Source organism: Camellia sinensis, unplaced genomic scaffold, assembly GCF_055761805.1.
Source record: "Camellia sinensis isolate YWXY unplaced genomic scaffold, ASM5576180v1 Unanchor1, whole genome shotgun sequence".
Classification (NCBI taxonomy): domain Eukaryota; kingdom Viridiplantae; phylum Streptophyta; class Magnoliopsida; order Ericales; family Theaceae; genus Camellia; species Camellia sinensis.
The window spans coordinates 17,904,997-17,925,543 of NW_028128987.1; the positions used below are offsets into that span (position 1 = coordinate 17,904,997).

General features: G+C 36.8%; 1 protein-coding gene across 1 annotated transcript in view; it reads left to right on the plus strand.

The window, feature by feature from the left end:
* Nucleotides 1-274: 274 nt before the first annotated feature.
* Nucleotides 275-20,547, plus strand: part of LOC114301609 (uncharacterized) — a 30,806-nt gene continuing 10,533 nt past the window's right edge. The window contains exons 1-8 of the mRNA XM_082911021.1: nt 275-536; nt 7,477-7,627; nt 7,938-8,015; nt 8,277-8,392; nt 8,605-8,658; nt 9,407-9,494; nt 9,641-9,733; nt 19,721-19,761. Coding sequence (XP_082767147.1) covers nt 438-536; nt 7,477-7,627; nt 7,938-8,015; nt 8,277-8,392; nt 8,605-8,658; nt 9,407-9,494; nt 9,641-9,733; nt 19,721-19,761 — 720 coding nt within the window. The 5' untranslated portion in view covers nt 275-437. The remainder of the gene's footprint in view (nt 537-7,476; nt 7,628-7,937; nt 8,016-8,276; nt 8,393-8,604; nt 8,659-9,406; nt 9,495-9,640; nt 9,734-19,720; nt 19,762-20,547) is intronic.

Here is a 20,547-nt window from a genome sequence, read left to right on the forward strand (position 1 = left end):
TATTTTCAATAATTTTATCATAAGGCAACTCTATCCAACTCAATGGCTAATTTTTTAAACTATTTATGATTTTTTTTTTTGGCTCTGAGTATTTATTTATTTATTCTTCATATTTAAGTCCATCTCTATTTTTAGTTTTAAATGCAGTATAAATTTTGTCAAATTTTAAAAAGAAAGTTCATTATAAAAACAAGAAAAAAAAAAAGACAAATAAATGTGCTATTTTTTTTATTTTTATTTTTTTATTTTTTTATTTTTTTTCTGGTCTTCAATTGCGTCGTGCATTCGTTAACCCAACAAAAACCCAGAACCCTCTTCCCAAACAAACAAGGACTAAAGAAAGAAAGAAAGAAAGAGAGAGAGAGAGAGAGAGTGGAGCTTTTAGATATATATAGGTGCTAGGAATTGAGCGTAACCCTGACGGTAAAGGAACAACGATGAAGAAGAATATCCCTCTGCTTCTGATGGGTTGTGGAGGTGTTGGACGTCAACTCCTCCAACACATTGTTTCCTGCAGATCTCTTCATTCCAAACAGGTATCTTCATCGTCAACAATTTTTGAAATTTGGGTTCACTTATACTTATTCATCTAATTTATCTATGTACTGTGCATATACATGGTTTTGAAATGCCATTACTGTGTATTTCAAAAGAAATTCACTTTGTTTGTTTGTTTTTGGGCAAACCCAAAAGGGTATTATTATTTGTCATTCTATTTATCTGCGATAATCATCATCATTGCTTTATTACTACTCTACTGTCTGATACGAATCTAGTTTTTCTATGAAATCTTTAAAGATCACTATTTGGTATATGATCAATGAGGGAGGGCCTGTTTAGATGCAGTTTATCAATTCATGGTTTCCAATTTTAAAATTAAAATATCAGAAATGCAAGAGTAAGCACACTTGTTTAGTCAGTTTTGGTGAAGGAAATGAAAACAACAGTGGAGGTGGAAAAAATAAAAATAAAAATAAAGAGAGAAGAAAACATACAAAAATAAACAAATTTAAGTGGAGTGAAGCTTTTAGAAACAGAAAGAATTAACGTGTATGGCCGAGAAATGTGATGGCCCCATTATGAATACTTATATCATTTAAATTTGTAAATTTGTCGGCTAAGAATGACTTCATTGAAGAAAAATGGGGGCACTTCCATAGTTGATTGTATGGGATTCGTACTTTTAATCTAAATTGTGATGGTGGGCACTTCGTTTAGTTTTGATCCCATGAACAATGAGAATTTGGATTTGAGGAAGACAAAGGGCTATCCAATAACCACCAGATGTTAACCACATTCTTAATTTTTTTTTGTAAGAAGTGTGTTAGGTTCCGTTTTGTTCAAGTGAAATTATTTCAGCAGAAACTTCAACCTGTGAACAGTATTAAGTTCAAATGTGATCAGGGCCGACCTAGAGGTAAGGCCACCAAGGAGGCCGCCTTGGGCCCCCAAATTCTGTGGAAAAATTAGGCCCCCCCGAATGATTTAGTTTGTATGTTAGGTTTGATTCATTGAAATGAAATTATCATTCTATCATAATGTTTATTTTCACGTTTGGTTTACTAAAAAAATGATGAAAAAATATTACAAATAGAATCATCATTGTGAAAAAATGTTAGAATATAATATGTAAAATGTTGCTTTAATAATTAGGTTAGTATAATAATTAGTATGCTTTAATAATGTACCTTTAATAATGTTGTTTGGTTTGTGCTTCTACTTTCGGTTTGTAATTGTTCTCCCTCTCCTCTATAAAGGAGAGAGCTCAACACACCATAACATACATCAATCATAATACATACAATTTATTCTCTCTGTATTTCTCTCTCTATCAATTTATCTTACATGGTATCAGAGCAAGGTTAAGACCTTAGTATTTTTCGCTTCACCGGCGGGCGGTAACCTCGCCTTGGCCGCCCGCCGGACCTCAACCTATTCCGCCCGTCAAGATCAACTTCCCATCAAGCTTCAACAAAGAAAGGACCAGATCTTCTTGTTGCAGTATTGCTCTTTGATTTGCCCGGACTACAGTTTCTGCAGCATCCAACGATGCATCCACCTCCCACTGTGTCTCCTATCTTGAACTTGCTCACATTGGATCCCACCTCTATCACTTCATCAACCACTTCATGCCCTGGAACCATGGGGTAATTGGACATGCCAAGATCCTTCTTGATCTGCTGACTATCAAAATGGCAGATTCCACAACAACTCACCTTGATGAAAACCTCTTCCGGACCAGTGTTCCTGAGAGTGTAAGTATCAGGGGAGAGTACTCAGAACGGTTCGCCTCCGGTTTCGCCTGCTGGATCTATGCCATCTCCATCCTCGACTCGATCTCCATCATAGGTCCGACCCGAAACCCGTTCAAACAGTCCGTCACATTCGGACCCACATTCTCTGGCGCGACCGCCGCCGCTGTGTGATCCAAGCTGCTACTCACCATTGCTGCTTCACTTCAGCCTAGCGACCTCAGAGATTCGAGCATACTGGATCTCGTTGCACAGCCACCGAAGACCACCACTACTTGCATGCCGCCCGTCGTCCTAGCCTAGGCCCCGCCGTCGGCCTGCGACAGAGTCACTCAAGGCACTGTCCCCCGCGCGACCACCCCAACTCGCGCGGCCTGCCCGCTTCGCGTCTGACCCATGCGGCAGTTTATGGAGTTTTTAGCTCAGTTCTGATATGGCTACTAGTCATGCCCAGTGCCCAGAGAGAAGTACGGGCACGCCACCATTACAGTGTGGACTGTGTCGTGGCCATCACTGGTCCACCAGACCCAACTTCTTCATATCATATCACCCACTCACTTCTTTTTCTTATGAGGCAAAACATTTTTAATATTTTTCCTCCACCCACTCTCTCTCTCTCTCATCCTTTTTTTGAAAACACACTTTATTCCTCTCAATGTGCTGTTGCCAGCACCCATTATAGAATATATATCTATTATAAAAATAACAATAAAAAAAAAAAAAAAAGGTTACCCACGTGATCACCAATGCACTTTCCTCTCTCTGGTCCCTTTTCTTTATCACACTTCTCTTTATATCTTTTATAAAGCTATATCTTTTTTTTCCACCGCCTCTGCTTTCTCCCTTAATATCTTATTATTCTTATTATTATTAAAAAAAAAAAAAAAAAAAAAAAAAAAAACGCAGAAGAAGAAGACGAACTGCATACCAAACTCATTTTATTCATATCAGGGGATCAACCCCGATCACAATTTTACACCAAAAAAAAAAAAAAAAAAAAAAAAACAACAACAAACCACCACACAACACCAACAGCTTTGTTTTCTTTTCTGCCGCCGGCCACCAACCGACCTCACTTCTTTGCCTATTCCGCCGGTCTCTTCTTCTTGCCTCCGTCCTGGGCGGCCCTTGACAGTGTTGCCTCCGTGTTTCCCACTCCACTGAGCACGATCACTCCTCCCTGCTCCTCCACTACAGCATATGGCGGACCTCCAAATCGGAACATAACGGTGGCTTTCCGCTTCAGCTCCTTATTTTCCGCCTTTAGCACACTTATCTCTGCTCGCGCATCCTTATACATGCGTTGGAGCAGAGCCAACTGGGCGTTTAACTGCTGCACCTCATTTGTCCTACTCTGCAGCCGGTGCGACAGGTTTGTGACCGCCGTCATGGTCTCCACACATGACTTCAAAGTATACTGATTGGCCTCAATATCAGTTTGCACCGCCATTTTTTGCTCCACCGACCGCATCGAAAAGTTCAACGGAGCAAAACCAGAGGCGCTTGGTTGAGGTTCACTGGCCACCGCACCAGTTATCTCTCTTGTTGACTCGTTGAGGTCGGGAAAGAGAGTGAGCAGCCCACGGGACGAAGAGGCCATATTCTGGATAGCTGAACGGGAAGACGAGGCCATGTTATGGGTTGCTGAGTGTTTCAGAGAAGGGTTGGTTACAGAATGGCAACAGAGTGTTCCAGAATCTCTTTCTCAGAAACGGAAGAGTTTTTTCAAAGGATTTTCGGCGGTTTCAGACTGGTTTGCACAGCCTCCGCCTCAACCTTGGTTAAATAGCCGAGGCAGACACGCGCATCATGCGCCTCTCGGCGCTCGCCGACAACATGGGCGCTCCTTTTGATGGGCACGCCTTTTGATGGCACGCCTTTTTTATGGATTGGGCACGCCTTTTTGATGGCACGCCTTTTGAAAAATTGGGCACACCTTTTGAGGGTGCGACTTTTTAGGGGTCCGACAAGACTCTGTAACTGTCCCGACATTGATTCTGGTTAGCTTCTTCATGGGTCCGACAAGACTTTGTAAACTGTCCCGACATTGATTCCGGTTAGCTCCTTCATGGGTCCGACAAGACTCTGTAAACTGTCCCGACATTGATTCCGGTTAGTTTCTACAAGGGTCCAGCAAGACTCCGTAAACTGTCCCAACAACTGTCACAACATTGTCTGCTACAACGGTCCGACATGACCCCATAAACTGTCTTCTACATCGGTCTGCCATAACCATACAGTCTTCTACAACGGTCTGACACGACCATACAGTGTCTCCTATCCATTTTTATTTTATTTTATTTTTCTGTTTTGTTACTCTCTCCAAACTCAAGTTGGTTAGTTCCTATCCTCCTTGAGTTTGAGGGGGGCTGTTAGAATATAATATGTAAAATGTTGCTTTAATAATTAGGTTAGTATAATAATTAGTATGCTTTAATAATGTACCTTTAATAATGTTGTTTGGTTTGTGCTTCTACTTTCGGTTTGTAATTGTTCTCCCTCTCCTCTATAAAGGAGAGAGCTCAACACACCATAACATACATCAATCATAATACATACAATTTATTCTCTCTGTATTTCTCTCTCTATCAATTTATCTTACAAAAAATATTACAAATAGAATCATCATTGTGAGAGAATAGTCATTCTATAAAGAGGATGAAAAATTACCATTCCATTCTATTTAATTTGATTCCAATGAACCAAACATTATATTATTATATTAGTAGTTTAAAAATAAAGTTTCATTCGCTATGCTTGGTTTCACTTTTCAAAAACACTTTTCAGAAAATTCTACTTTCTTATTTTTCGTGTTTTTTTGTTTTTACTGATTTTTTTTAATATTTTAAGCAATTTTTTTAATTTTTAGGCATACCTAACTTAGATGTTTCTAAAAAGTAAAAAATTTGTGAAGAAAACCTTTTAAAAATTCACTAAATACCCAAAATACAAAAAAAATACGAGAATTCAGTACATTTTTTGTATTTTTATGTATTTATTAATTTTTTAAAATATTTTTTCACAAATTTTTTACTTTTTAGATACATCTAAGTAAGGTGCATCTAAAAAGTAAAAAAAATGTTTAAAATTTAAAACAGATTCACTAAAAACAAAAAAACACAAAAATAAAAAAATTTAGTTTTCAAAAACTTAATTCAAAAAACTCAAACCAAACACACTGATTGATTTTTATTTTTATTTATTTATTTTTTTCAATAAAATAATGAAGTGGTGAATTATTTAATAGTTATGGATGGTTATTTGCTAAATGTATGGATTATTTAGAATATTGTCGAATATATCAGTTACATTTGCCTCTTAAGGAATAATTTTTTTAAGCTGAAGTTGATCAAATTTTACATTCAATCAGTTACGTCATAAAAAAATTTAAATAAATCAGTAAAATTACCCATAAAAAATGTGCAAAATCTATTTCAACTTGTAATTGTTGTGAAAAATAAATTATAATCGAATTATTCACTAACATAATATTTTCAAATTCAATTTATCACCTAATATTTTAAATAATTTTTGTGCATAGCATGGGTAAAAAATTAATCAGTGTGTTTGGTTTCAGTTTTCTAAATTCAGTTTTCTGAAAACTGAGTTTTTTGTTTTTTGTGTTTTTAATGAATATTTTTAAAATTTTAAGTAATTTTTTTTATTTTTTTATATGCACCTTACTTAGATGTATCTAAATAGTAAAATATTTGTGAAATTTTTTTTAAAAAAATTAATAAATACACAAAAATACGAAAATGTACTGAATTTTCATAAATTTTTTTGTATTTTTTGGTATTTAGTGTATTTTTTAAAGATTTTTTTCACAAATATTATACTTTTAAAGTGTATTTATGTTAGGTGTGTCTAAAAATTAAAAAAAAATGCTTAAAATATTAAAAAATTCATTGAAAACATTAAAATACGAAAAATAAAAAAATTAAATTTTCTGAAAACTGTTTTCTGAAAACTAGAACCAAACAAGCTGAATAATTTTAGTATTTATATATGCAAGCAAATTTTGTATTGTGGGTACAAAAAAAAAAAAAAATAAATAAAATAAAAAAAAAAATTATGTATAAAGGCCCCATTTTTTAACTTTGCCTTAGGCCCCCCCATAAAGTTAGGGCCGACCCTGAATGTGATAAAATCTAACTGAAAGTACAGGATAGAATATATCTATGGTAAAAGATCATTTAAATTATATAGAGCATTCAAGAACCTTATTTTTTATTTTGTTTCTCTGAAAAGTACTTTTTAAATGGCAAGTTGGCAATCCAATGATGGCAACTGTCTTGGTTTGCTTTTTTTTTTTTTGTTTTTTGTTGTCGTTGTTGTTGGTTTCCTTCCATTTTTATTTTATTTTCTTTTATTATTATTTTTTTCCTGGCTCGTTTTAACATTGATTTTGCTTTTGTTGTTGTCAATTATCATTGACTAAATTCCTTTTAGCATTGATTTTACTTTTGTTGTCATGACTGTATTGTCAATCATGGGCCTCTGAATTAGATGGAAGACTCTATGAGGTAATTCACTTAAGGGGATATCAAACACCCTGTGATTACTGTATTAGTTTGTTATACTATTTGAATTAAGTGGAAAGGGAATATAATGCAACAAGACTGCGTCTTGGTTTCAACAACATTGAATTCTATGATTTATGAGTGTCTTTTGCGCTTGTGCATACTTACATCTACGGCCAACCATTGAGGTGTACAGAATACTGGGGAATGTGTAAAGTCTATGGATTTATGTTTGATCTAAAAATTTGTAATTCTGGTAATTTGACATTCGTGTAGATTTTCCCTTCAAAAATTTGTAATTCTGGTAATTTGACATTCGTGTAGATTTTCCCTTCAATAACTAAATAAATTGTGCATTTGATGGCATGACCTTCATTAAGGCTTGCCATTCGTAGGATGGATTTTTGTTTGATGGCTCTCTTAACATTACGTTCTCTATTTTATAATTTGAATTTTTTAATTTTTTAAGATTAGGGTGATGTGGGAATTCTTCAAAGCATGGGAAATTAAGCTTTTTCTTCTCTCAAGCGTCAATGGCGCCACTTATAGTCTTATGTGCTTGTTTGAAGCTTCAATATTAGATTGATCTCTTCAAAAACAAAACATGGTTAGATATGAAATATAAATAATTTTATGCTTATGTTTTTGACAAATTTAATTTGGGGATAGCAATTTTTGAGTATACTATACTTGATTGACAGGGAGTGCACTTGCGTGTTGTGGGAATATGTGATAGTAAATCATTACTTGTTGCATCAGATGTGCTCACAACGGAGTTGGATGATACCACTTTGACGGAAGTTTGCCTGGTCAAGTTGAAAGGCTCTTCTCTACTGACACTTGGTAATTCAGGTAATTACATTTTGTTTTGTTTTTTGTTTTTTGTTTTTCTTAATATATAATTAAAAATAAATAAATGGCAATGAGTATGGAATACTATTTTATGGCTTCTTTTATTTAGGCTTACAGAAAGAATTATTTGAAGAATAAATTTTTTTTCTGATCTTTGACCTTTTCTTATATGTATATGTAATTGGTGTTTTATAAATGATATATTAGCATACTAACAACCAAAAACTGAAAAAGCTCAAACTAGTGCTATTGGCTTATCAAAGCCAATCAACATGCTTACACTTCTTCTTGTTGTCGGGTACTTGTATAGGTCAATGCAAGGTATTTTCGAACCCTGAAGCTATGGGAAAAATCATCGATGTTGCAACTCTTCTGGGTAGATCTACAGGTTTGTGCACATTTGAGCTGTAATGTTGGTTCTCTTGTTGTGCGTTTGAACGTTACCAAACTTTTAGAGATGGCGTTGCATAAGGTGGTGACATAGCAGTTTATCTTCCCAGCATGTGTTCTGTTTACTATCCTATGTGAACTTAAAAAAGAAGTGCCAGCATACAACTTTGTCTCCATATATCTTGAGCTAGAGTTTGTACATCATAATTTGAGCCTCAGATCACTCTGGAATGATTGCAAGAAATAATTGTTGCAACAGGTTTGGCATTCATTGATTGCTCTGCCAGTTCTGAGACTATTGGAGTGCTAAACCAAGTGGTAGATTTGGGTTGTTGTGTTGTGATGGCCAATAAGAAGCCTCTTACTTCTTCAATGGTAACTAATCCTTTTATGTACTTCTTCCGCACCCTAGTTTGTTAATGGATGCCATTTGATGTTTCTGTTTGTGATCAAGGTAATGATAGTATGTGGTTGCTGTTTGATTGTTCTGCTTACCATGACAAATTGTGGGGAAAAATTTCATATAATATTTCATCTGCTTACATTTCTGTTGTCTGAAGAAAAGTTATTTTTTGTCTGGATTGCAGGAAGATTATGATAAGTTGCTTGCATATCCACGTCGCATTCGACACGAATCAACTGTGAGTGTGCTTTTTACTTGGTTGGTGCAGATAGAAGTGCTTTTACACCTTGGAACAAAGATAAAATATGAATGTGATGGTTGGAGACTATTGTTGTGCAATAGTGAGTGGACAGATGATTATGACTTGCAGATCAAAACTGAAATTTTTGCTAATCTCTTCTTTGTCTTTTAGAGCTAATATTCAAGACTGAAATTGTGATTCAGTTGATGAAATTATACTAAATTGAAATACATTGTTGCATTCTTTCACATATTACTGTGATTACAAACCAGTTAAGATGTATAAAGTCTCTTAATTTAGGTTTAAATATATCAGCTTGTATGCTTTCTGTTTGATGTAGAGATGGGTCTAGCAATATTAGCATTCAACCAGTTTTGACTTATGAATGTCGTCCAGACACTGTTTGTAAGCGGTTTGTAATAAATTGGAAGCGGTTTTGGTGGTACTTGGAAGACACTGTTTGTAATAAATTGGAAACCTCTTAATGGAGTCTTATTTTTAATATAAACTCTTCTAAATAATTTTGGCCAATTAGTTGTTTCATCTGGGAAAAACCATTTATCTTGAGTAGATCTTGCTCCCTAAACCTGCTTCTGCTTCTCCTATAACTCTAAAAATCTTATTGTTTCTGGCAGTTATTGTTTATAAAAATTGAGCTTGATAGGATTAATCATTTATAGTCTGCATAATTTCATGCTGTGGCATTTAATAAAAAATAATAATTTCATGCTATGACAACTGGCAGGTTGGTGCTGGCCTCCCTGTTATAGCATCCTTAAATCGTGTACTTTCATCTGGAGATCCCGTGCACCATATAATTGGGAGCTTAAGTGGTATAACATTTATTTTTATTTTTTAATTTTTTTTGAAACGTCTTATTTCTTCTTCATGCTTGCTTGCTTGCTTGCATATATCGAACATGCTTCATTTTTTAAGTTGTGATTTTATCATTTTGTTGCATATCCTTGTATGTGAACAGGTACGCTGGGTTATGTAATAAGCGAGGTAGAAGATGGAAAGCCATTCAGCCAAGTTGTCAAATCTGCTAAAAGCCGTGGTTACACTGAACCAGGTTTAATAATTTATAATGTTACCGTTTTAATAAAGCAGTTTAGCTGAATTCTAGGATTCTTCTTGGTATAGAAAAGCCATATCTAAATAATTAGTGATATGGGTCCAAATCGTCAATTATAAGGTCTTTTTTACCTTGACTGTTTGTCTATTCCTGTTATTCGTTTCCATTTTTTGTTGAAAAGAAAAAGGCAAGAAAACGAAAACTGTGAGCTTAATTCAAAATTCCTATGGCATTTTATTAGTATTAGATTAATGAATTTATTTGTTTCCTAAACTTTTTGACAGAAAGCATATATTCTGTAAGAATTTTGCATTATACATTACTTTGATATCTATATATGATGCTTGGTCATTTCTTGTTTGTTTGTTTCTTGTAATTTTTGTTCTCTATTGAAGGATTTCTGCTAGCATGTATCTTTTTTTGGCCATTAGCTTCTAATTTGTTATAGGAAAGTGAGAGTGACTTCCGATCATTGTACAAATGAATGTGATTTTTTTGTTTTTTTGGAGTTTTCCCTGATTATGGTTGAGGAATTTTATTTTCTATTATTATTTTTAAGGAAAACTCGTCATCTATAGAAAACATGAAATGAACAAAGAGAGTTAACAACTTCATTTTTCAAATAGATGGAACATTCTGTCTGATATAAAGAAAACTTCTTGAATTGTTCCCTGGAATAGTTTTAACAAACGATGGAATATGTGCATACTTAAATTTCATTGGCTACTTTATTTTAGTCTGTATTCTATATTAACAGGATAGAAGAATTCAATATACATGCTACAGTTACAAAATTGATATTTTACATGTTAGGTAAAATAAATTCCAGAGTTTGAAAATTTGTATTTGGATCCAAAATTTATGTGACGGGAGATATATTGGAGAAAGGTGGTTTCCTGCAAATATTTTGTGGTGTTGGTCTGTGCAAAGGAATTAAAAGTGAGCGGGACACTTTTTCTGAGCATATTCAATTTGTGGTAGGGAGTAGGGAACATGTTAGGTTCTAAAGCCATTGTCAGTGGAGGTTTGAAGGATGCATTTCCTATTGTTGCTTGCATCGCTAGTGATAGGGAGGCCTCAGTCAATGGCTACTGCAGTTGCTTGATGGTCAGGTATTTTGGGATATTGGCCTTCAAAGAGAGCTTAATGATTGAGGATCTCCTTAATCGTCTTGATTAGTTCCGTATTGGATGCTGGTGATTCAGTCAGTTCAATGGCTTAAGTTTTCCTCAGGCCAGTTTTAGGTGAAGTCTTATTACATTACTCTGATGGGTGATAGTGGTCTACCTTCATGTGCAGATGGGTTTGGGATTCTAAGATTCGTGTTGTATGTGCAAGGATGACGAGGAATCAGCGAGTCACTTTCTAATTCATTGTGAGGTGGCGCAGAAATTGTGAGCCTTAATTCTTGGTTTGTTTGTCATAGATTGGGTATTCCCTAGAGAGGTGAGGCAACTTCTTTCTTGGAGGGGAATTTGGGTAGGGAAGGGGAAAAGGAAGTCATGGAATTTGATCCTGTTGGCGTTGATGTGGTTGGTTTGGGGTGAAAGGAACCAACCAAAAAACTTTTGTTGGTAAAGAAGAATAAATTTTGACTATTCAGGGAAAATTGCGTTCTTTTTTATATAGTTGGTTCTCAGGGTTGGTTAACCCGCCCTTGAACTAATTTTTGGATTTTGCAGAGACTTTCAAGTACATTTTGAGGTATAGTGGGTAGAGCTCATGTTTTTTTATTTTGTATATGGGTTGCACCCCCCTTGGTGCCTCATCTTTGTTGAGATTATACTTCTAAAACGAAAGAAATAAAGAAAGAAAGAAAGATCTATCTTTCTTAATACATTCATAAACTGTTTTTTAGTTCATGCCATCGTAGTTTCTTGATAATGTAATTTTGGAGAAGAGAAAGAGTTAGGGAATGAGTTGGACTTCATTTCTTTTTATATTGATAATTCTGATCAATTGCAGGCATAATCCGAGCAATTAAAAAAGGAATAATTAAGAATACAATTCATTATTTCCTATTCTACCAATTTCCTATTCTAACACTTCCCCTCAAGTTGGTGTGAAGATATCTCTCATACCCATCTTGTTGAGAATGCCATGAAAGGATTTGTTCCCTAGTCCCTTGGTGAGAACATTAGTTAGTTGGTCCCTAATTTTCACAAATGGAATACATATGGTGCCATTAGTGAGTTTTTCCTTAATGAAATGCCTATCAATCTCCACATGCTTAGTTCTATCATGCTGAACTGGATTATGAGCTATGTTGATTGCGGCCTTGTTGTCACAATATAGTCGCATGGAGTTAGTCTGATGAATTCCCAAGTCTCCCAATAATAGTTTAATTCATAGTAACTCACATACCACCTGAGCCATAACCTTGAATTCTGCCTCAGCACTAGATCGAGCAACCACATTCTGTTTTTTACTTTGCCAGGTGACTAGGTTGCCACCAACAAATGTGCAGTATCCAGAAGTTGATCGTCTGTCAGTGACTGATCCTGCCCAATCTGCATCAATAAATGCTTCCACACTAAGATTGCCATGTTTTGAGAAGTAGAGATCCTTTTCTGGAGAAGACTTCAGGTATCTCAGGATTCTTAAAGTGGGAAGTTCTAGGAGCATGCATAAATTGGCTCACCATGCTCACGACAATGGCAATGTCTGGACGTGAGTGGGATAAGTATATGAGCTTGCCCACTAGTCTCTGGTATCTTCCCCTGTCTACTGGCTCTCCCTCTTGATTCTCACTAAGTTTTTGGCTTGGTTTTAAAGGTGTATCACATGGTCTACCTCCAAGCAGGCCAATTTCCATTAGTAAGTCAAGCACATACTTTCTTTGACATATAAAGATGCCATCCTTGCTCCTAGCTACTTCAATACCCAAGAAATACTTCAAACAACCCAAGTTCTTGATTTCAAACTCCTTGACTAAGTATTCCTTCAACTGAGGGATCTCCTCAACATCATTCCCTGTCAGAACAATATTATCAATATAAGAGAGATGTGGTCTTACCATGTGGGGAATGTTTCACAAATAAGGTGTGATCAGCTTGAACCCATATTTCAGCATAGTATATGAGCTTGCCCACTAGTCTCTGGTATCTCCCCCTGTCTACTAGCTCTCCCTATTGATTCTCACTAAGTTTTTGGCCTGATTCTAGAGGTGTATCACGTGGTCTACCTCCAAGCAGTCCAATTTCCATTAGCAAGTCAAGCACATACTTTCTTTGACATATAAAGATGCCATCCTTGCTCCTAGCTATTTCAATGCCCAAAAAATACTTCAAACAACCCAAGTCTTTGATTTCAAACTCCTTGGCTAAGTATTCCTTCAATTGAGGGATCTCCTCAATGTCATCCCCTGTCAGAGCAATATCATCAACATAAAGAATGGGAGCTGTAGTCTTACCATGTGGGGAATGTTTCACAAACAAGGTGTGATCAACTTGACTTTGCTTGAACCTATATTTCAGCATAGCTTGAGCAAACCTTTTAAACCAAGCCCTAGGGGACCGCTTTAGTCCGTAAAGTGACTTTCGGAGCCTGCATACTTTACCTTTGTACTTAGCATCTGCAAAACTAGGAGGAATATCCATATAAACCTCTTCTGCTAGGTCTCTATGAAGGAAGGCATTCTTCGTATTAAACTGATGAAGTGGCCAATCCAAATTTGCAGCAAGAGAGAGTAAGGTTGCGTTTGGTAGAGTTTTGTAATTATGATTTGAGAGTATAAGTTGTATTTTGAGTTTGTGAGGTTTGGAATTATGATTTGAGTGTGGAAAATTTGTTTGGTGAGAGTTTTGAAAATAGTTTTGAATTGAGTGGGGAATATTTGATGTGACATTTGATATTTAATACAAAAACTTACAACTCATAACCAAACATAAAACTCAAAATTATTTTAAAGCACATAAAAAATTTTAAAAAATTCAGAAAATATTTTTTTCGAATATATAAAATTAACATATCAATTGCAAAAAAAAAAAAAAAAAAAAAAAAAAAAAATTCCGGTCAACTGACTGGACAACCAGTTAGGCCAAATTTTGAAAAAAAAATTGAAAAACGCGTTCTGTTTGACAGAGTTTTCTGCAGAGTTGTGGAAAATTAATTCCACAACTCTATCCAAACATCTTACTCAAACCATCAAGCCGAAAACTAGTTTGAAAACACAACCAAACAGAGCCTAAGATTCTCAGAGTTCATTTTTGCAACCGGTGCAAATGTCTCCTGGTAATGTACCCCATAAGTTTGAGTGAAGCCTTTAGCAACCAATCTTGCTTTGTATTGTTCTGTGAAACCATCTGTTTTGTGTTTTACCGTGTACACCCACTTACACCCAACTGGATTTTTTCTTCTCGGTAACTCCACTAACTCCCAAGTGCCATTCTTGCTGAGAGTTCTCATTTCTTCCATCATGGCATGTTTCCATTCAGGAATAGAGAGAGCATCCAGAAAAGTGTTAGGTAGACTCACAGAAGACACTTTAGACAGAAAGGCTTTGTATGAGGAAGACAGATTAGAATAAGAGACATGATTGGTAATAGGATGTTGAGTATATGACTTAACTCCCTTCCTATTAGCAATGGGAACATTAAGATCTGAGATATCAGGAATAGGAGTGCTAGAATTAGAATTACCTGGACTCTTAGGAGATGAGGTTGACTCTGGACACTCATCCGGAGAAGAAATTGACAGCAGTGGACGGAGAGTAGGCTCTTGCATCTAGGTGACTTGTTGTCTGTACTTGTCCCTGATATAAACTTTGATGGCTTCCTTTTCCTCAACCACTGCTGGCTCATTATCCTCTATTCGTGGAACAAGAATCTTTTCACACCAAGGCTCCCCTGGAAGGGATGACTGTGATACCGGGGGCGTCGGAAAGTAAGGCTGAGACTCAAAGAAAGTAACATCCATGGAGACAAACCATTTGCGAGTGGGAGGATGATAAAACTTATAACCCTTTTTGGTGGCAAAATGATCTACAAAAACACATTTAAGAGACTTAGGATCCAATTTACCACGAGTGGGTGAATGATTATGGACAAAGTAAACACAGCCAAAAGTCTTAGGAGGAATGGAGAACCGGGAAAGGATAGACCCGAACAAAACGTGAAGAGGTGTTTGTTTGTGAAGGACTTGAGTAGGAAGACGATTAATCAAATAAGTGGCAGTGAGAACCGCTTCCCCCCCAGTAGGATCGAGGAACCCCCATCTCAAAGGATAGACAAGGGGCAACATCAAGAAGATGGCGATTTTTGTGTTCTGCAACATCATTTTGTTGACGGGTATTGGTGCATAAAGTCTAGTGAATAATGCCATGACTGGCGAAGTAAGTGGCAAGACCAGAGTCAATATATTCCCTCCTATTATCAGAACGTAAAATTTTGACAATCGCCCAAAACTGAGTACAAACCATGTTATGGAAGTTTTGAAACACAGAAAAGACTTCATTTTTATCTTTTATCAAATAGACTTAAGTGGCCTTGGAACAATCATCGATGAAGGTAACAAACCATTTTTTGACCGGTTAAAGACACAAAATGAGATGGACCCCATACATCAGAATGAATCAAAGAAAAAGGAACTAAACTTTTATTAGTAAAAGGAGCAAAAGAGGCTCTTTGTTGTTTTCCAAGTGGACAAGACTCGCATTGAAACTCTGATGCATTATTTTTCTCAAAAACAGAAGGAAATAAATGCTTAAGTAATAAAAAAGAGGGATGTCCTAAGCGACAGTGCCACAGCCAAATGTCTTCCGTAGTGGATGGTAACTGAATAGATGAATGAGCTAGCTTGTCTGTCTGATCCAGAATGTAGAGCCCATGTTCCTCTCTACCACTGCCAACCCTTTTCCTCGTGATAAGGTCCTGAAAAAGACAATGATCAGAAAAAAACGTCACGCTACAATTTAAGGCACGGGTAATACGACTCAAAGATAAAAGATTAACATTGAAATTGGGCACATGGAGGACAAAAGACAAAGGAAGAGAAGAGGTGGTATGAATTAAACATTTCCTTGACATAGATGAAATGGTACTATCTGTAATACGCACTTTTTCCTGACCTGAGGAGGGGTTATACTCTGAAAATAAATTAGAGGAGCCAGACATATGGTCGGAAATACCAGAATCAATAATTCATGGGCCAGTCGTATGAGAGAGCAATGCATATGGGGAGGAAGCCAAGTTACCTGAATTGGCAAAGGAAGAAGAGCGTGCACCTTGAGCAGAAGTGGAGGCTCAACGATCTAGTAAGTGTCGAAGAGCAATCTCAAAATCCGAGGCAAAGAACCCTAAAACATCAGCAATTGGGGAGACAACCAAAGATGAAGATGGTGTCTCAACTGTGTCTAAAAGATGTACCTGAGCATTGGTCCCTCAGCCTCTAGATGGACCAGACCTACCCCCTCGAGTACCAAGACGGTTTTCTCAGCCACCAGAAGGAGTCCTATGCAGCTTCCAACAGGTCTCTCGTGTGTGGCGAGGTCGACGATAGTAGTCACAAAAAAGATTATCCTTCTCAGAGGAAGGACGAGAATCATGAGTCACACGGTCGCCATTGCGAGGAGGTGCAAAGACCAAGGCCGAGCAATCAGGAGTGGCAGAGGGAAGCATCGCAGAACGGCGACTCTCCTCATTCTGCACAAAAGCAAAGGCTTCCTGGAGAGAAGGAAGCACATCCATGCCAAGGACTCTGCTCTGCACTGGATCATACTCCACATTTAGGCCTTCTAAGAACTTGAAGGCCCGCTCTTGTGCCACAAACTTCTGGTAACCCACAGAATCAGTGGGACAGATTGGTTTGTAATCCTGAAGATGATCAAGTCGCTTCCGCCCATTGCTAAGGAAGGTAAAATACTGAAGGATAGTCATCTTACCTTGTACCGACCTTTCAATGGAGCGACGTAACTCAAAAGCCTGGGAGAAGTTCCCTTTCCGGAAGTAAGTAGGAGTCACAGCCTCTCAAATATTCTGTGCAGTATCCATAGAGAAATAGCCCTCTCCAATCTCCGGGACCATAGAATGGATCAACCAACCCATAATGAGGGAGTTGGTGATCTCCCACTGATCATAACTCGGGTCCGTGGTGGTGGGTGCTTGTATCCTGCCATTAACATAACCCATCTTCCCTCTGCTCTTTAAGAAAATAGTCAGACTTTGCGACCACGCTGGATAGTTCTGACCATTGAATAGAGAGTGGTGATTTTTAGGCCAGGGTTGAGATTATCAGTCATAGTAGAAGGTAGAAGGAAGCTCTCGCTCTTAAGTGGCTGAGAAGTTGTTGACTCACTAGTGAATTCTGCTATGAATATTCTACTAAGGAACCTTCAAACCCAGGGCCAATCACAAACTCAGAAGATAATAGTGGAAGGAAAGGCACAACTCACCCTATGAAAGCATAAAGAAGAAAAGAAAACTATTTTTGTTTTTTTTTTGTTGTTGTTGTTGTTGTTGTTTTATACAGAGATGACAAGAACAGAGACGACTAGTTACATGCGTGAGTCTAGCTGACCAACCAAGGAGCACCAAAGGCCCTAGTTGACCACCTAGGAAGCCACGACGGCCTTAGTCGAACAAGTTAGGGCTATCGACGAGCCTGGGCAATCCTGCGGTGGAAGAGGGAGGCTGCCGACAGGCCCCTAGAAGGCCAGAGGGGCTGTCGACTAGGCCTAAGAGGCTGTCGGGAGGCACAGGGAGGCTGCCGATGGACTGAACAGGAGTGGGAGGTTTGGATTGACTGTAGGGGGCCTGGGTGATAGGCTACAGAAGTCGACTGAGAGAGGTGACTCCTGACAGAGGTATGGGCTAGGGTTTTGGCTCTGATACCATGTAATTTTGGAGAAGAGAAAGTTAGGGAATGCGTTAGACTTCATTCTCTTTTATATTAATAATTATGATCAATTATAGGCATAATTTGAGCAACTAAAAAAGGAATAAATAAGAATACAATTCATTATTTCCTATTCTAACAGACAATTAAAATTTATTTAAGCTACTTTTGGGATTCATTAAGTTGGCATTTTGATTTAGCCACAAGAGCAGCATGAGTGTTGTGAGGTTTTGGCAGGTAGTGCAGAACCAATATTTTAGACCTAGTGTCAATTCATATTGGAGATTATTGCATTGAAGAAGAAAAGGCCAGGCAAATTCGTAATCTATTCATCAAAAAGGGATCCAGTCCTTACGGTTTAACTTTTTTTGGTCCATTATTAACAAATAAATTGATGGAAGTATTGCATTTTGGAATGAATTATGGTGCCAGACACTACAATCTTCCCAAAATCTACACCCTGGCACACAATGTATAGTTGTGTATTTGTAGGTTTGCTTTCTTAAATGCTATGTTAAATATAATCATATGTTCGTCTACATGCGCTGAAGTGTTAATAGTTGTCCTTGTTGGTTAGTTTTGTCTACATGGAAAAAGAATAAAATAATTGTGAAGAAAGTTGAGATTTGTATTGGCGACCTTGTAACACATTATAGTTCATTTGGTTCTTCAGCAGCTGTTTTTAGCTGAGAAAGGGCACTTCTCTAAGTGCTCAAAGAGGGGTTGCATGAGTCGATACGTCTTGTCTGAACAAGTGTTCGACATGGCAATCATTGATGTAGACAATACAAGTAAGAAGTTCTTAGATCATATGCATTGTTATCATAACCATGGGACTGTGTTGCAATCTAATGTCACAGCCCTTTGATTGCAGCGGATTGCTATAATGAAGCATTTGAGTCATTTGATAGTTGATCCATAGGAAGATGATTTTCAATTAACACGGTATTAATTTGTCCTATTAGGGCTCTTCAATAAAATATTGCTATGTATTTGTGTTTCTAGTAGCTTGTGTGTGGAAAAAATTTGAGGCCTTACGTGTTATCCTACTGGGTATGATATGATTTGGGTACTTATTTTCTAGGTTAGCTTTAGTCTATAATTAACCCAAATAAAAAAATGAGAAGCAATTGAGCTCTCTATCTGTGGTTCCCTCTCTTCTTTTTCTTCTCCTTCCTTTCATTTTTCTGCTCTCTTCTCTTTCCATATGTGCATGTGAAAAGGAAAATTACTTTAAAAATCTTCTTCTTTCCCTACAATTAATGTCCTTTTGAGCCCCATGGTTTGTTTTCCTTTGGGGAATCTTTTTGTGCTATGTTCTGTTTCTGTACTTTGAAGTTTGAATAAAAATCTGAATGACATTGAGGAATCCCTGTCTTATTGTGAAAGTGTCTTGCATAAATCACACCGGAGTGCTACTTTGTAGAATTGCTGAAACCAACATGTGTTTTTTATTTTAAATTGTGGTGAAGTTCCAGATTTCTTTTTGAAGATACACAGAATAAATGTGTACTTTGCAGTTGATGCATGTAAACATAACTGAAATGCACTTTCCAATTTCAATTTTGTTTATTAGTCGTGTGTTAAAATTAGTTTTGTATGCTTTTGTTTGTGTGTTTTTTATATATATTTTTTAAAAATTTATTGTTGTTAATTTCATGTATGGTTGACAGTTTATAACAGACCAGCTAGATACACATTCGTAAGGATGCACCTTGCTCTAGAAAGAAATAGAAGATTGTAGTTGGATTTACAAAGTGATGTCAGCAGAAATTGAATCACCCTATATATGTTTTGATGTGTGTGTATATATATGTTTTTGCACAAATGCATCAACATATTAGGCCAATATAGGAATTTTGGCCATAATTGATGATGTTATATTAAACTAGGTTTGTTTCATTGAATAGCAGAGCTGTTTCTATACTATGGTTGTTAACGACTTTCATTTACTCCAATGGTATCGTAATGATTTTACTTTACCTGCAGATGCTGCTCAAAAAAGCTAGATTCATTGATGGCATCTAATTACAGTTTGATCGTTGTGTTACTGTATTTAGTTCTGTTCTTCTGTAAGATTGTTCTAGAATTTGAAGACAAATACTTTTGATTAAAGAAATGCTTAATTTGATTTCATATTTATTCTCACAGATCCTCGTGACGATCTCAGTGGGATGGATGTAGCAAGAAAGGTTTGTCGAGCCCCTGCCCTCCTTCCATAAAATCACTTGCATTTAGCTGAGGTGAAACTAATCTCAAGAAAGTATTCTGTTTGAGGATACATCATAAACATATTGTTACTAAATGGTACACATTTGCAGAAGGCTTAGTTCTATTATTAACTTCAATTTTTTGCTAGTGTAATGTGACACCTAGTGTGTTGCACAGATTGGAAGAATTTGATTAGTGACAAGCAAGGTTTTAAAAAGCGGCCGCAACCGTTACGTAACGCCGTTACGTAACGGTTTTGGCGGTTACCGCCACCCGTTACAGCCGCTTTTGCAGTGTGATTGAGATTCACAGGTGTGTCGGTCGTAGCGGCTGCCGTGTCGGCCATAGTGGCTGTCGTGTCGGCCGTAGTAGCTGTCGTAGCGGTCGTAACGGTGCCGTAACAGCCGTAACGGCCTGTTACACATTATTACGTAACGGTTCCAAACTGTTTCTTTCGAAAAAACACGCAAAAAAAGTTGAAAATTGGGGAAGAGGGATAGAGAGAAGAGGGAAGATAAAGAGAGAAAATGGAGGAGCAAGATATAGAGAGAGAGAAGAGGGAAGATGAAGAACATGTTATTGATTTGTTGAAGCTGTAAGACCTATGCTATTCTATTCAGCTGCTATCACTCAACCATTTTGTTTGTGTGTGTCTATCTATATATTGTTTGAAAATAATAATAATAATAAGTGTGGTCATTATCTATTTAGCTTGGTTAAAATATGTCTATATATATATATATATGTTTAGACTCTTATTTATTCTT